Source organism: Cupressus sempervirens, chromosome 10, assembly GCF_028749045.1.
Source record: "Cupressus sempervirens isolate cs-2001-9-10 chromosome 10, ASM2874904v1, whole genome shotgun sequence".
In the NCBI taxonomy this organism is placed as follows: domain Eukaryota; kingdom Viridiplantae; phylum Streptophyta; class Pinopsida; order Cupressales; family Cupressaceae; genus Cupressus; species Cupressus sempervirens.
The window spans coordinates 162,106,241-162,123,953 of NC_143127.1; the positions used below are offsets into that span (position 1 = coordinate 162,106,241).

At 33.2% G+C, this 17,713-nt stretch overlaps 1 protein-coding gene across 1 annotated transcript in view; it reads right to left on the reverse strand.

Moving 5' to 3' along the window:
• Positions 1-16,168: 16,168 nt before the first annotated feature.
• Positions 16,169-17,713, reverse strand: part of LOC149533103 (chromatin-remodeling ATPase INO80-like) — a 76,703-nt gene continuing 75,158 nt past the window's right edge. Inside the window, exon 4 of the mRNA XM_089805803.1 lies at positions 16,169-16,390. Coding sequence (XP_089661929.1) covers positions 16,169-16,390 — 222 coding nt within the window. The remainder of the gene's footprint in view (positions 16,391-17,713) is intronic.

Genomic DNA, 17,713 nt, shown 5'->3' on the forward strand with positions numbered 1-17,713 from the left:
CATCTACAACATACCCTTTGAGACAACGGGCCAACTATAAGGCTATACTCCTTCTTCTTCTTCAGGCTCTACAAAACCTAGGTAGGTGAACCTATAGATTCTTCATACAGTACTTGTGCTAAAACATACACTTGAATCTAACAAAGTAGATAATACCCTTAATCTTCTAACACTTATACAAACAACATAGACAAGAAATAGCTAGGATCATGACATATAAACTAGATAACCTAATTGAGGGAAACACTTTTCATCTCTACAATAGAAAGGGAAAAGGATTTTGATTATAAATTTGATTTCAGCATAACCTATACATGAACAACACAACATATTGATCATATAGTTGATCAATGCCTTATCTTTTGGACAATTTCACAAATCACTGACATACATCCTTGAAAATCATTGATATATCTCATACATCAAGACTTCTTGATCTATTCTATCACTTTGTGAATTAGACATTAGTGTTCATAAAGACCTCATACTCATGCAATATCCTTCTCAAATAACCAGCAACCTTGTCAAATATATCAAGCATTTACTTGGCTCTTTGTTCCAACAACAAAACATACAAGACATACAACCATAAGGGGATGCAAAAGGGTTTAAGTTCTTTGTCCCTAAACCACCAAAAATTGTAAATTATAGAGATATGAGATGAGAATGAGAATGAAACTAAGAAATTTCTTTCTCATTGTATTAATTTCTTTTAAAATATACACTAAATATGCATGGAAACAACTTCTGAAACTACTACATAAACTAGAACTATCTGTAATCTTATTACTTGTTTTTCATTACAAAAGAAATGTTGGGCATGAATGGTAGGATCATAGCTAGAGCTCTACTCAATAGTTTGGAAACAACCAACCGTCAACAACCCTAGGTAAGAGAAGAGATTAAGAAGACAAGAGAATTCTTGGATTAGATTAGATGCTTCCATTTATCCACTTGTAAAATATCCATCTATAGATGCAAAAAATCTTTCTATGTTCTATCTGTAACTAAAATTAGATCTCCTCTTTGCTATTGAAGAGTACCTTGAAAATATCTTTAGAATGATGAAAAGTGTAACTAATTTTGATGCCAGATATGATATTAAAGCAAGGGCAAGAATACCTATCAAATGACCTCTCAAGGAAAAATAAAAAATTTAGAATCACTTTTACCATGAATCTAATAACAATAAACTTGAAGCCTACTCCTCTAATTGATTTTGGTGCTCAATGATGAATTCTACTCATTTTGTTAAGAATGCCCTGGAAAACACAAAACCACTTATAGGCTATAGTAGTGAATACCTATCAAAATTCTAACTACAGATTTGAAAATTTCATTTTCTACCAATTCTAACAATATATTACATTGTACATTTTCAATAAAAATCACCCCTCTGACATTCATTTGCAAATTAGATCCCCATTTCAAGTTCTAACATTAAAAATTAAAAATTAAAAATTGTATATGGTCAAAACTATAGAAACTTTTCAAATCATTTAAATTTTCATATCATAGAATGGATGTGAAAAATTTGACATAAAAATCAATAAAATAATAATTTTTCATCACTTCAAATTTTGCTTTATTTTTGAATATGTGTCAATCCTCTTGTTGATTGCCACATGTCAGCCTCTGATTGGTTGGCTCTAGCCACCTCACCTCTACCCTATCATTGTTACTCTCTACACCTTGCCACATGTCAACTTCTTGCTTCATCATGGGCTTAACCCTTAACTACACTTTAACTCATGAGACCGGGTGAATTCATGCATTTGCGCACCATAAAAACCTTTAGGCCTTAACCATGGTTAAGCCATGCAAAACTATGAAATTGGGCCTTTCATAACATCAAGGTAGTTTCAACTCATTTTTCATTAACTACTACAAAATGACACTTGGTGGTTAGGCCTAACCGTGGTTAGCCCTAACTGCACTATTATAGCTATGAACGAGCACTTGCACGCCATGTGTCCTTGGATGATGTCATCTTTTGTGTCTTCCCTCTGTATTTTTGTTCAAAATTATCCCCTATCATCAAGTTGGGCATCCTTCCATGAGCCCACCATGCAAGGTTTAGCTTCAAAAGCCTTTCTCTTTAGAGATACTTATAAAGAGTACATGGTGGTACTTAAACATCAAAAGTTTTCCAATGCACTCAAAGTGGGATAACCATCCTTAGCAAATAAAATAAAAATCTCTCACAAAATAGGTTATAAAGCCCTCTAAAACACGTCTTGGCATGTCAATGTAATTTTTTAATGCCCCACAATACATCATTCATGGTGGGTCTCATACCTAGTTCATCTTGTGTGTGCTTGCCTTTGTCACATGTTGCATCTTTCCTATTCATGACATCTTCACCCTCTTCTATCTTCCACTTGTAAGCACAATTATCCTCTTCTATATTTTACTAGCATCCTTCCCTATTTGAAATGCCAACTTGTACTTGTAGTCTCCTCAATATGCAAGGTGGATGGTTACACACACCAATTGAAACTAATGAGTTGCTTGCCTTTAAATGCTGCCATTATTTAGAAAGTGGTTTGTAAACTTTTTGACATATGTTGAAAGGTGGATCTACTTCTTACAAGGTGGATGGAGCCTCTTTGTCTTTCCATGGCCAATCAAAATATCAAGACCACCCAAGTTGCCACTTCATTTGGCATCTAGAACACTAGAGCTTAGGTTAAATCCCACAACTTCACCTCCAATTTTGGTGTAGTAAGTTCATCCTTATTCCTTCCATAAATTCCATAACACCTCTTTCACTATAGCATGCAACCTTTACCCTACAAATCTAAACAATTGGTAGATCTATGAGAAAATCTAAAATTTCCTAAGAAAACTAGTTGTTGATCACATGGAAGTGCCCTTAACAATTGGTACTTCCTCTAACACCTTGCTGATTGAAAAGACCATGAAAAGGTGTCCACACATGAGAGGCAAAGCATAGATTTTTTTTTTCTTTTGAAACAGACAAAAGATTCATTTGTGTTGATATGGCTCATGTATTGTAAACTCTTTCCCCAAATACCCCATAAAATTTGGTCATAAGTTGTAAATGAACATTCATTTCTCATACTCCTTGAGACTTATATTCATGACCACATTAGGTTGTAGTATGCAACTTAGCAACTAATAGGGACATTCAAATTTTCATGGCAACCTATCCTTTGTATGCCCCCTTCATGTGTTCAACATTCTCTTCTATTATTCATTGTAGTGTGCATATGAAAAGGAACTTTTAATGATCAATAATGCTTCAACCCCCTTAGACAAATCAATTTAGATGATATTTTGTTAGAACTGATGAAGTTAGTTAGGCCACAAAGTGGGTCCGGCTAAAAAAAATTAAATCTGAAATACTTGACCCATTGAATCCACTAAATAGACTCTTTGAAATGATTGGATTTGAATTGTATTGAAATCTGCAATCAATTGATCAATTAAAAACTCAATTTACCATGTTCATGCAAGCTATGATTTTTGTTCCAAGAGGTCCTCTGAATGGCCTTAAAAACTGACTGAAACACCTAATTAGGCTCTAAAAACTAACATGCTAATTATTTGTTTGATTTTCTTATACTCTGTCAAAATTTTTCTTATGATGACACCTAGGTCAAAAGAGATTGACCATCAAAGTTGCCTTCTTAGAACTGCCTGCAAGTAAACATGTCAAAAAACCATAAATTGCATTTGCTTTTGGCTTCAAAAATGGGTCAAATTGACATTTGAGGGTACAAAAAATGGGACATTACTTCATTGTCATGAGGAGAATATAAATCTATGATTTGGGCTCATGATGAATAACTGGGCGCATTTGGTGAGTGGTCAAAGTGGGGTACTTGGATTTGTAGGACTAGGAACAATGGCAACATATTGATTTTTGCAATCAGAATGGACCTAGGAAAGTGTGCGAACAGATTCGTTAGGAATTGAAAATTGGAACACTTAAAGAATTTTTAGAGTAGAACACAACGGTACAATCCATTTGGTTCAAGAAATTAAGAATTCAGAGTTATGACATCCCAAATAGGAGTACTAATCAATCTGCATTTATTTACACCAACAAAACTTTATAAATTACATTTGGAATTGCATTTGAAAAATTGATCAAACAGATTTTTCATATGCTCAAATCTGAAGCATAATAAGTATTTGACCTCTAAAATGCAATGCAAAAGGAAATTTCTCATTTTGGTCACCTGGGTCAAAGTTATAATTGGTCAAACAAGACCTAGAATTTTGAATAATTTACATCAGCATGACAACAGTAAACAACGAACTTTGAGGGATTCAAAACCTAGTCAAAACATATCAAAATAACTTGAAATCTAAAACATAGGGTCTTTGATATGCATACTAAGCACTCCTAAAGTAGTGAGTCATGAAACATTATTGGGTGTGAGATATTCAATTGCAAACTAGGCCTCATGTTGCTACTTGACACTTAGGCAAAAATGCAGATCTGAACATTGCTCAAAATGAAACTTCACGGGATAACTCATAATGACAATTTTGCAACATGGAACACATGAATATTCTAAATGCAAGGTGTTAGAAAAATTAAACACCTCTTAGGCCTCAAAAGGACAATTGGGTACACATGCATTAAATGTGTTTATAGGGTTCAATTAGACTCAAAGTTTAGAATGACACTCAAATTGGGAAGGCAATTTTGAGTCCCAATAGGAAGTATTACTAGGAAACAAGATACTTAGAAGGGGGGTGTGAATCGAGATCTATAAAATTTTCACTGCTTAAATAATATAATAAATTAACTACATTCACTCCTAATCCATCTCATATCTTAGATCTCATACCATATAATCATATCTAAGAATAACATCCATGATAATATAAACACATAACATAAAGATTTTGGTAACCCAAAAACCCTCCAAGTTGAAGGTAAAACTAGGGTGGGGATGAAACCCACAAATCTTTGTTGCTATAACAACAATTTTGCCTGTTAGGGCTATAATCTGGCCACTTCTCATGATCTACCCTATCAAGGGTCTAATCGGTTAAAGGAAATATAAGACTATTAAGTCTACCTTAATTGAAGGATTTAAACTCACAATAAAGTAAGCACTTTGTTAGGAGATTTGAACAAGGTCTATTAAAACCACTCTATTTAAGATATTTTCCTTGATTCAATTGTTAGAATGTTTTAGTGCCTAATACTTTGGTTTTTTCCTAAAATTTGTTTAGATATCTCCTCCCTTCAATGTCCAAAATTGATCTCCTTATCTGAGTTGCTATGTTTTGCCCTAATTTTCTAGGATGCCTAGTTTGATCTCTCTATCAAACTTAACCTTCCTTGCTCTATCCTTAGCTTGTTTCACCTTCATGCTTTCTTCTTTCTTGCCATATTTATTTAGGGTTAGAGCCCTTATTAAAGAGATAATTTTAGAAAGTTCTAGATTATAATCAATGATCCAAAATTCATCCTTTTTCCATTTTTCCCTTCTAATTTTTTGATTGGTTAATTTTCCTTTCTTGGGATTAATGCCTTCGAACAAAATGCTCAATTTGCTCCTCAACTATCTCTACAATCTTTAAATGTCATATAGAAGTCAATTAGAAATGATTTACATAAGTGTTTGTGTAATTACAAAAACATATGTCAAAACTGGTTTACTCGGCTATTAAACGTTTTGATGCTCTATCATAACTAACATTCATGTTGTCTATTGACTTCTATAGGCTTGGTATAAACTAACTTTACATCACTCAGTTCTAGTGAATTTGATATTGAATATCTTTCGATCAAAGAAGTATTCTATGTAGTAGAGGCATGATGAACTAAAAAAGTACTATATCTGGCAAAGAAGTTTTTTTGGATATTGTAAAGGTACATGTCATACTATTTAGTGAGGATAGCTCAAGGACTATTTGGATAGTTGGTCCTTCTATCTTCTTATCAACTCCTAAAAAGGTTGACACAACTCCTAATAGGGTTGGAATCTCATAACAAGGATTGATATGTACTAAGAGTATTTCATTGACTCCTAGCAAGGTACATTCTTTCACAAGGAAAATTTATATTAGTAAGTCATTTTTTGGGTACCATCCCCTCTAGGGTTTTTCCTCTGATCAAGGATTTCCCTAGTTATGGTTATCTTTCTATGGTTATTATACTTATAGTTTACATGTTTCTAAATTAATAAAGATATTAAGAGTTATTTTAATTTGATAATTAGTTCACCCACCCCCCATATTTATCTTGATGGAATTTACTTTGTAACAAATATATAGTACAAGGATAAGAAAGATGAGAAAATAAGACATAGGGAATTTCAAGTTGGATATAATGTCAAAATTCATTTGAGGAAGGATAGATTTTGAGTAGGAACATATAATAAGTTGAAAATGAAGAAGTTTGGACCGTGTAAGATATTGAAGAGTTATAATTCATGAAATTTATAGTAGAGTTGCCCACTGAACTAAATGTATCACCAATATTTAATATTTCATAATTGACAAAGCATTATAAGGGGTGTTGAAGATGAGATCACAGGAGTATAGTGGAGTGTCCCAGCAACTACTTCAGTTGCACAAGAGATTGAAGAAATATTATATAGTTCTCTTAGTAGAATCACAAGGAATGAGACATATAAAGGATATATGATTCATCATGGCTAACAAGGGAGGAGGATAATCATCAAGGTTTCCCTCTAAAAACCTCAGATGTGATAGGGTCACTTATCAAATTACCTTGAGTGTCTGATGCAAGAGCATGCTAGGTGTAAGTAAAATCATGCATCATTCACAAAATATTTTTTTTTCTATCTTATTTATAATAAGTTTTTTTTTAGTGCAATGTTCCTATTTTTGGAAACATATTATTGTTAGTAAGTTCATGATACAAGCTTAAAATATCCTAATTTCATAGGTGGTAGTTCATCTTTGTTATATCGGCATGCAAGTTGTGTTCCATTTCCATACCATCTGTATTGGTGGAGTATCAAGGATTTTTTGTACAACTTATTTGAGCTTAATTTTGAAGACCTTAGAGGTTCCAAAATTAGGTCAAACCCCCAGTTGATAATGCTTCATGGTTAGTGCACTAAAGATCAAGAGTTGTCATTTCTAAAAAGTCGTTATAATAGCCAATTAAGTCTACGATTAAGAAGGTATGACCTCCAAAATTTGTGTTACCTAAAATCATAATATTTAATTTTTTTGGGTCTAATATAATATAATAAATGTGAAAAATAAAATAATTTAGGGCTGGTCAGCCTCAAAGGTTAGGACTAAAATTCTAGAACCTTCTTGAGTGGTGGAAATTGCCAATATAAGGAAGGGCCATAGGGTTGTCCAGGAAATTGTAGATCATTGTTCATGGATTCAAATTATATTAAATTTGAAGAAAACAATCATGTGGCTTTTCATCTCTCATAATGTTGTATGTCTAATTATTTGTAATTCCATAATGTTTGAGATAATAAGAAAACCATTTGTTGTTCTCGCAATTTGTCATTATTCTTTTATTTCTCTTATGTGATTTTAGTATTAATGAGAACACCCTTTAAAAAGTGGTATTAAAGTGAGATTTCTTGAGTATGTAGACAAATGATTGACTATGAAGTAGTTTGAACCAAGACCATGGTTAAGGGTTTCATTGATAAGCATGAAATTAAAATGCTTCCACAAAGAGAATGTAGTAGAAGAACCAAAAGTGTAACACCTAAGGGTTTTAGAGCCCTCTAGACACAAGTGCAAGCAATAAAGGAGGATATTTTTAGAAGAATGAATAATACATTAAGAGAAAAAAAAGTGAGGATGAATTTGAAGAAGAAGAAAATTTTGAATCGGAAGGAGAAGAAGAAGCTAGGAACCTTATGGAAGATAGACTTTTCAAGGTCATTTTGAGCAGGGACCCAAGATTGAAGTCCTCACATTTTTGGGGCATCTTAACCTTGAGAAACTGATCAATTGGATGATTTAAAATAATATTTTGAAAATTAAGATATCAAAGATCCTGATAAGGTTAATTTTGTGAAGGTCAGATTGAAGGGTCATGTGAAGATTTTGTAATAGGAAATTTAATTAGAGAGATATAGAAGAGGAGATGAAAAAATCAAAAGATGGGATCAGATGATTCATAAATTTAAGTTTTAATTTATTCCTATCAAATATAATCTTGATCTTCTAAAGAAAATTCAAGGGTTGAAGCTAGCGGGAAGACCTATTCAAGAGTATATAGTAGATCTCTACCGAATCCTCACTAGAATAAGTCATGCAAAAGTGGACAAAGAGAAAATTTCCCATTACCTTAATGGGTTGAGGCAAAGTATTCAAGATAATTTAAGTTTCATTAGAATGAATGGTATTGAAGAGGCATACTATTTCTCCCTAAGAGTGGAGGAAAAGTTAGACAAGAAGTTTGAGAGGGAAAAAGGTCAAAAAAGGTCGTGGTGGAATATACATGATGGACATCTTATGGAGGCTAAAAGGAAGATCAAAAAAATTATAATGTGACCAATAATAGTCAAAATTAGAGGATAAATACCTTCAATCACTTCCATGTTCAATAATAGGTATCAAAGAGAAAGAGGAAGAGGGAAAGGACCAAGAAGAGGAGGTTTTCATGGAACACGTTTCCACTATAGAGAAAGTAATGGAACATATGAATGTCCTCAATGAAAAGGGAGGGAAGATAGGGGAGTTTAAGGTTAGGGAATAGATACACATGTAGATAAAGATTCCAAGTTATTATATTCTAAAGATGTTGAAAGAGAAGAATTTGTAGTCAATCAAAGAGTCTTTTTAAGTAATGAGGATCAACCTAAACAAAGGAGCTGGTTGTTTTGTACCAGGTGAAAGTGTGAGGATAAGTGTTATGACGTGATTTTTGACAAGGGGATAAATGACAAACTTTTATCAAAGGTGATCAAGATAGAGAAACACCTACATACATACTAGATTGCTTGGGTGTAGGATGACCATAGTGTCTTGGTTAATGAAAAGTACTTGGTAAAGTTCAATAGTGGGAGCTACCATAAGGTACTATGTGACATCATATCCATGGATGCATGTCATATTTTTCTAGGTAAGTTATGGAAATTTAGCAAGAATGTTGTACATAATGGTTGTGTGAATAACTATTTCCTAGAAAAGGATGGAGTGAGACATAAGCTAAATTTATTGAAGGATATAGAATAAAACGTATAAAGTAATGCTAGAATGAGTTTTTTTCATGGCAAGAAATTCCTAAATGGTATGAGACATGAGCATATGTATTTTTCTTTAATTCTAAAAAATTGTAAAGAAGAAGTAAAAGATCTACCTCTAGGAGTAGTAGATTTATTGGACGAGTTTCAAGATATTGTACCAATAATGTGCCTAATGGATTACCACTAGTAAGGAAGATCAGTCATAAAATGGACCTGATTTTAGGATAAATTTTTCCAAATATGGTAGCATAAATAGTGATACTGGTAGAAAGTGAAGAGTTGAGTAGAAAAGTACAAGAATTATTATAAAAGGGTTTGATTCAAGAGAGTCTAATTTTGTGTGTTGTACCAAAAATATTATCACCAAAGAATAATGGAGAATGGAGAATGTGTACATATTTTTAGGGATATCAAAAAGATCACAATCAAGTACAAATTTCCCTTGCTAAGGATAGATGAAATAATAGATTTTTTGAGTGGAGCTTTGTATTTCACAAAAATATATCTAAAGAGTGGATATCATCAAATTTGAACCATAGAAGGAGATGAATGGAGGACTTCCTTCAAGTTAAAGGGAGGGTTTCATGAGTGGTTAGTCATGCCTTTTGGACTAACCAGTGCACTAAGCATGATCACATGGCTCATGAATAAGGTATTGGAAGAGTTTTGGGAAAAAAATTTATTATTTATCTAGATGATATTTTGATATTTAGTAAGAAATTTAAGGAGTATATAATGCATACTCATAGGGTATTTGAGAAGTTTAGGGAAGAGAAATTATTGATAAATTTGAAGAAGTACAATTTTGTGAAGGGGTAGTTAGTGTATAGATATGATTTGCAATTTCAATGGAACATCTAAAAATGGACCTAGAGAAGGTAAATGATATCCTTAAATGATCAGCTCAAAGGATTTCTATTAAGATAAGATCTTTTCATGTTTTTGTTAGCTCTTATAGAAAGTTTATTCATAGTTTGAGTAGTGTTTATGGACCCTTGACTGAAATAATGAGAGGGGATAGGAAGGAGTTCAAGTTGACTACAAGAGTATAAAAAAAGTATTGAATTGTTCAACATAATTTCTTCCAAGTATGATAAAGACTTATACCTTTTCTAATCAGATTGTTTTGGACCAAAAGGTGATGGATCTACAACAAGTGGTTGAAAGGATTTCTAAGGTAACATAGTTATTGAAGGATTTGATGAGAAAAAATGAAATAGTTAACTTGATTGATAGTGATGAACAGAAGTTTGTGTTACAATAGGGTACCAAAGGTAAGTTGGTATTAGATTGAGGAATTTTTTTTTGATGGATTGCAAGATGTTGATTTAGATGTCAAAGATAGTGTCAAGTAGTAGAAGATTAATCAATAGTTGGTTATAGATTGTGGTAGTAAAATTAGTAGTGGTAATTTGGGTAAGAGAACGGTTTATGGAATCATCTTATTTTGGATGTTTCTCTAATAGAGATGCATCTAACACTTGTGTCAATAGTTTTAAGAGTGGTTGAGAGCAGTACTGCTTGTTCAAATGAAGAAGACAAGTGGATAAAGAATGTCTAGGGAATCTACATTCTGAATTCTTCCAAATATTCATAAATTTTATGTATGGAACAATTTTTATTCACCTAGGGTGTCTGATGCAAGAGCATTCTTAGGTTGTTGGCAATATTTCATCACCCAAAAATATTTACTTTATGTTTCTTTGCTCCCTTTTTATTGGGATAGTTTCTTGTTATTTTAGTTTTTGATCAATCTAGAGTTGGCCCATTTTCTTATGTGATCATTATGGAATAATATAGACATCATGGACTTCCTATGTCTAGGTTTGCATCATGATCTAATGTATCCAAATGAAAAAATATAAAGATTGGTTTGATTTATGTATTTCCTATTCTAACATCAAGGTTGGTTAGATTTGTCTTGCAATGAAGATTTATAAATCACAATGTGAATTAACATAATATCATATGTTGTAACATGTTTCTTTGACCCTCTTGTATGTTCACAAGGCACAATTTATGCATATGAGCTATATCTAATGATTTGGGTCCTTGCCTATTTAATTGTAATGTACTTACATTATTTTAGAGATTAGTGGTTAGATAAGCCAACTTTTGGTTAGCAATGATGTATATAAGTAGGGTAGGGGTTCTAGATTAGTAGTAGGTAGCATTCACTTGTTTAGTCAAAGTGATAGATTACCAAACTAAGTTAGAAGTAATTAAAAGGTTAGATTTTGTAGAAGTTTGATAATTTTTGGGATCATCAACTAAAATCTTGGTAGCAGTTGTTACTGAGAATGGTGATATAATGAACTATGTTTACAGACCAGCTTGATGATAATCTAGTGATTCTTCCATATTGTGCTCATTATCTCTGTGCTTCTTTAAGTATTTCGATTATGGCTTACTCATGTTGAAGGTTAGAGTTCTCCCTTGAGGATTCTTTAATCTTGGTTGCATCAGATGGTAATGACAAGAAATCACAAATAGGAAGTCATTACATTTTTTGAATACTTTTTCATTAAGGAAATTTTAGGATGTCTAGAGAAAGCAATGGCCAAAATTAATGAAAATATGGAAATTCCTTACCTAAAACATTATATGAAAGTTGAATTTATCCAAATTAATGCTTTGATAAATTTTTGTGGAAGATTTTTAGTGGTCTTTAAGGACATGGGAATTTTCAAGGAGAATACGAAGGAAATGGAAAGGAATATCCATTTCCTCCTAAAATTGTCAAAAATATTCCTACTACAAATAAATTATGGATGATAGAATATATGAGGGAGGAGGGATGTGTAGTTCCACCATCATTCAAAATTATATACTTGGATAGAATTCAAATCATCCCCTAGTCATCATTAAAAAATTGGGTAAAAGATAAAGTAAAGCTAGCATCTAAAAGTGAACTTGAGATTAGATTTGTAGGAATAGACAAATGAGGATGATGACTCTAATGATGACTTTCCCATCCTTAGAAGTAAACCAAAGAGCTAAAGATATGGTTACTTCATAGCATAAGGAATATAGGAGATATCTTATAATATCTAGTATCATAGGAGTAAGCTAACATTTTGGTTTTAGACAATCTAGCTCAAAATGCAAAAAGCCATTTTGAGTATATGATGCTTTTCTTTAGCTATAGACACTTTGTTCAATAATATACTCTTAAATACAATGATAAAATCACTAATCTTCGAAACATGAGGTCAAGTGTTCCACTCCCATGGTCTTTTACTAATTCATGTTTGCTGACTCATCTTTCAAATCACACTTTATTATACATTTCCTTATCGATGGTTTTGAAGAGAATGATAGGTGGGATGTTGATTGGTGTGTTTAGAAGGTGGTAGGTCATGGGTTTGAGTCTAGAAAATGTTTTTAGTTTAATTCCTAGTTATCCTTTTTTTTAATATATATTTCTTTTTGTTTATACTTTTTATTTTTCTAAGGACTATTGCTAACGTAATAACACTATCATTTAATTTTGTTATTTTTGTTCCAAATGGAAGAAACCTCTAATTTATAAAGAGAAAAGGCTATGAAGAAACATGTCGTGTCTATTCAATAATTAGACATTAAAAAATAATAATATCACACATAATAATATATTATTTAACTAAACACAAATATATATATCACATATATATAACTTTAGCATAGTTTCATGAGTTTATTATCCAACTAAAGTTGTCAAACATAAAAAATATTTTATTTATATTTCTTTTAGATCTTATTAATTTATTCAAAAGAACTATACAATTGGACTCGAATCACATTGTAGTATCTCACATACAACCAATAGTAATTGTATATTAGGCATATGTGTGTATACCCATATATACTTAGACAAATATACCTTGTTTCCAAATGATATTTAGGTTACAACTATACATCAAACATAAATAAAAATAGATCCACAAAATATCAAACTCAAGATACTAACCCAAAAGTCTCCAAATTGGGTAGTTGACTTCCTAGATAGAATTATTATCTTAGAGTGCCTACATGGATCATGGCATCATCTCCAAACCAACATATTATATAGAGGCTTAATAATACTTGTACCTATATACACCTACAACACTAAGAAATTGTATAAAACATAGATTTATACAAGTAGTGACATGGATATAGAAGATATGTCAAATAGTATCATATGGTGGGTTAACATTGTTAGTCCAAAATCACGATCACCATAATAATAATCTCAATAATGGACTCATATTAATGTTATGTAAAATGTATCTTTGTAATGATCCAATAAGCATAAAATATGAAATGCTATCTAATTTATAACACAACTAGAACATATAACATGATATCAAAGATCAAAAGTAAATCTCTAAAAATGTCACTAGGGTGTGAATTACATCCTTCTCCCATAGAACTAGGCTTTTTCTTGCAAATCAACAAATAAATATGGATAAAATTTCTTGCATCTACTAGCATCCTCTTATGTAGAAGAGAACTCATCATTGGAATTCCACTGGACCTTGGCCTAGTCCATGGTATGACCCCTAAGGTGTAGGGTCTTTTATTGGAGTATACAAATGTTGGATGTCTTATTAGGAAGCAAGATATTGAGAGGAGGGTGAATCAAAATATATTAAAAAAATTAACTCCTTGAAACAAAATATAATGTAGATTCATGGCATTCACTCCTAATCCATCTCATATATTAGATCATGTACCATGTAATCATAAATTGTAAAATGGAAATAGATCTAACTATGCATTACATTCATTAATATGAAAAGTAAATGTAAACACATAACACAAAGATTTGGTTACCCAGAAACCCTCCAAGGTGAAGGTAAAACTGAGGTGGGGATGATACCCAAAAATCTTCGCTACTGCAAAAATAAAGTGTTCTTGTTTAAGCTACAATGTTTGATTACTTCTAGTGATCTACCATATAAGGGGTATGACCTGTTAGGAGCTTTACAAAACTATTAGGTCTACCTCAATTAAAGGATTTAAACTTAGAACTAAGTAAGCAATTTTTTAGGAGATTTAACTAGGTCTATTAAAAAAACTTTGTTAAGAGATTTTCCCTAATCCACTTGTTAGAATGTCTCATTATTTAATCCTATATTTGTATTCATACTAGATTGGTGCATGGAAGAAGAGTGTCTAAGATTTGAAGTATAATCTTTTTCAGTTCATCCCTAGTCAGAATATTTAGATTATGGTTTTTCTCTTTAGGGATATCTTTTGTGGTGACAACATCATGTTGTTCACTCTCTTCTTCCTTCTTCCTTATTTTTTTTTCTTCCAAGCTCTTAGGCTCATCATAGTCTTCTTGATTATCAAACTCAATTGCATCTCCGACTTCTTCTTCTTTCTCCTCTATTGCTAATGGAAGTAACAACCCAAATGCTTTCAGCTTCCATATCAAAACATTTTCCTTAACAACCTTATCTACTTTATTCCTCAAAATTTTGTAAGCTCTTGTCTTTGGTATAAATTTTTTAGCAAAATCTCTTAGGGCAATAGACATGTGTCTTTCCTAAATCAAGCATTGTCTAGGCTAATGTAGCATCTCTTATTTTCCTTTCTGTGAATAATTCCCACTTCCATTTAGCATCAAGTTTATTGTAAAACTTTTCTAGAATGTATTTTCCTAATTCTATAGGAATATATTTAAATTTGTCAACATATCTACCATTTCTTTTTCAATTGTATCCCTACCTTCCTTACTCAAAGAATCATATTTAATAGATTTGAAGCCTACTAGTCTAGTTGAATTTCGTATGTTCTCACATACTTGGTCAATGTCCATTGGAGGTTGCCTAGTATCAATCTAAAGTTTTCTTAGATCATTGAACTCAGTTCTCTCTTCCTCATACTCCTCATCATCAAAAATGATGAGTAGCTTCCTTCTTGGCCTCTTTTGTGGACCCTTCTCGGTCCCTTTTACGGTCCACTTTCTCTTTGGTGAGCTTTTATTCACTAGACTTTTCTTTGGTTTAGCAGTTGGAAGTGGTATTACTTTGGCTCCTTGCCTTATACTATTCTTCTTTTAGGCTCAAGGGTAGGAGGGGTAATAGTTTTCTTCACATTCTTCTTCAATTCCCTCTTCACCTTGGGATCTACTATCACAATCTTCTTTTTCTCTATTGCCTTGGGCTCAGTATCAGTTAGTGTTAGAGTAAAATAATTAATTAATTGTTAATTATTTATTCTATTTACTTAAGCTTACTTAGGTTCATGCATTTATTTAATACTTAGTATTTAATGTATGTTGAGGTTAGTTGTTGATGACACGGGAGTTTGTTCCCTTTGGCATACTTATCTTTTCCACCTTTTGTGGATGTGTGCTGAGTTGTCATCCTTATCTTCTACCTCCTTCTAGCTTGTTCTACAAGCTTCCATGAGGCCTTTATAAGCAGTCTCTCACTCATTGTAAATTCATTCCATTCTCACATAACAATTCTAATTTCCTATTGTGAATCATTCTTGTGCAATTTTTGCTTCAAGCTCTTTGCTCCCTAGGTTTCTCTTCAGCAAGTTATTTGCACTGCAGGTGATCTTGGTGCATTATCAGAGTCAAATATCAGAGTCTCCCTATTGCTTCTTGTTCGAAGGATTTTTGAAGCCGTGATTTGAAGTCACAAACCCTAGTTTGTTTGTGCAATTTTTCTTCAAATTAGGGGTAGAGCAATTTTTTGGAGAACTTTCAGCCCAAACAGACACTACCATTGGATTTGAAAGGCCGTTTACAATCAAAATTCATATAAAACTTTTCAAGTTTGGACATAGGGCATTTTTGGAGATTTTTTGAAGCCTCCAGGTCACTATCATATGGACTGTATGAACGAAAAAGGAAAAAAAAAAAATTTAAAAAGTGACCGCCAAAGTGCCACTCGGCAGCCACCACGCCACCACCATTCACCTGCTACCGACTTGTATATTCTGCCCGGTAGTAGCCTGCCGCTACTGCAACAGAGTCCGCTGCCACTGCCGATAGCCCACCGCTACCACAGCGGAGTCCTCCGCCACCACCAACAGCCCGCCATGCAGTGAAGCAGTGTCACAGCATTTTCCTCTTGAGCACCACTGCTACTAACAGTTATTGCTCCACCACTACTCTGTAGCATTTCAGACTTGCTGACATCAGCTTTCTGATAGCTGACGTCATTGTCAGACAGGCTGACGTCATCTTTCCAGGGGTGTACATCATTTTTTTGGGAGGCGTACTGACATCATTTCTCAGCATGCTTGCATCACTTCCTGGTTTCTGACATCATCTTTCTGGTAACATATTTTTTCCCAGTGAATGTCCCATGACGGGCATACAGCCGTCAAATTTAAGCCAATGTCTATAATTTTCCAGCAAGTGCATTTTTGGAGCAGCAGTTGGTTTTTTGGCTATAACTTGAGCATATGGAGGTCTTTTTTCAATCTGAAAGAAGTGTCAGAAAGATGACTTAGAGACAGAGACATTGGTCTAGTTTTGTTAGATTTTGAGTTCATTTGAGCTTCCATTTTTTGCATCAAAGTAGAGGCTTGTGTTTCCTCCTATTTTGCATCAACAAATCCAGGTTCTTTTCCAATTTTTTTGCTTTCCTTAGTTGTTTTTGTGGTATTTGGGAGATATTATTGTATGTTTGTGGGGGGGTTTCTTTCTTTTCTATAATTTACTTTAGTTAAGACCCTTCTACTTCTGTCTTCTTCTTTCTCTTAATGGTGGATCCATCTATATCTTGTCTCGCAGCACACAACTACCACACCTGGAAGGAACAAATGACTAGGTTTCTAATGTCAAGAGGTCTATGGTCTTGTCTAGATGAGAATCAGCCTAATCTTACATGACCTTATGAGGTTCTATAGCACAAGAACAAGATGGATGAAGCCATGGGGCTGATTGCACTCAACATTTCAGACAGTCTATTATTTCACCTGGATGGTTTGACTACTCCATGAGCTTATTAGCAAAAATTTTAGACTTTTTTTGAATAGGTGAATGAGTTTCAAGCACTTTAGTTGGATGCAGAATTGACTTCTTTGTCACCAAGCAACTTTCCCACCATTGAGGACTTTCTGATGAAGTTCAAATCCCTATGTGCAATTTTATAGGGATGTGGGAAGAACAAAATGGATAATGAGTGCATATTTTTGATACTCTCAAAGCTAAAGAGGTAGTATCAAGTCTTTTCTTCTACTTTCTACTCCACCATGATGCCCTTGGAGACCGATAAAAGATGCCTACATTTGAGACATTTTGTGACAGGTTGACTAGGGAACAGGAAAAGATCTAGTAGGTGGATGGCTCTGGCTCTTCCAACCAAGCATTGGTTGCTCAAAATTCTAAGGGGAAATCCAAGAAGAAAGGAAAATCAAAGAAAGATACATCCAAATGTGATCCTCCAGCAAAGCCTCCCAAGGGTAAAGATTCTTCAAAGTCGGGTGAGTCTACCTCCAAGATCAAGAAGAAATCCAGTGAGAACTGCAGCTTTTGTGGGAAAGATGGACATCCGATTTCCCGATGTTGGAAATGATTATAGGCTTTAGAGGAAGCC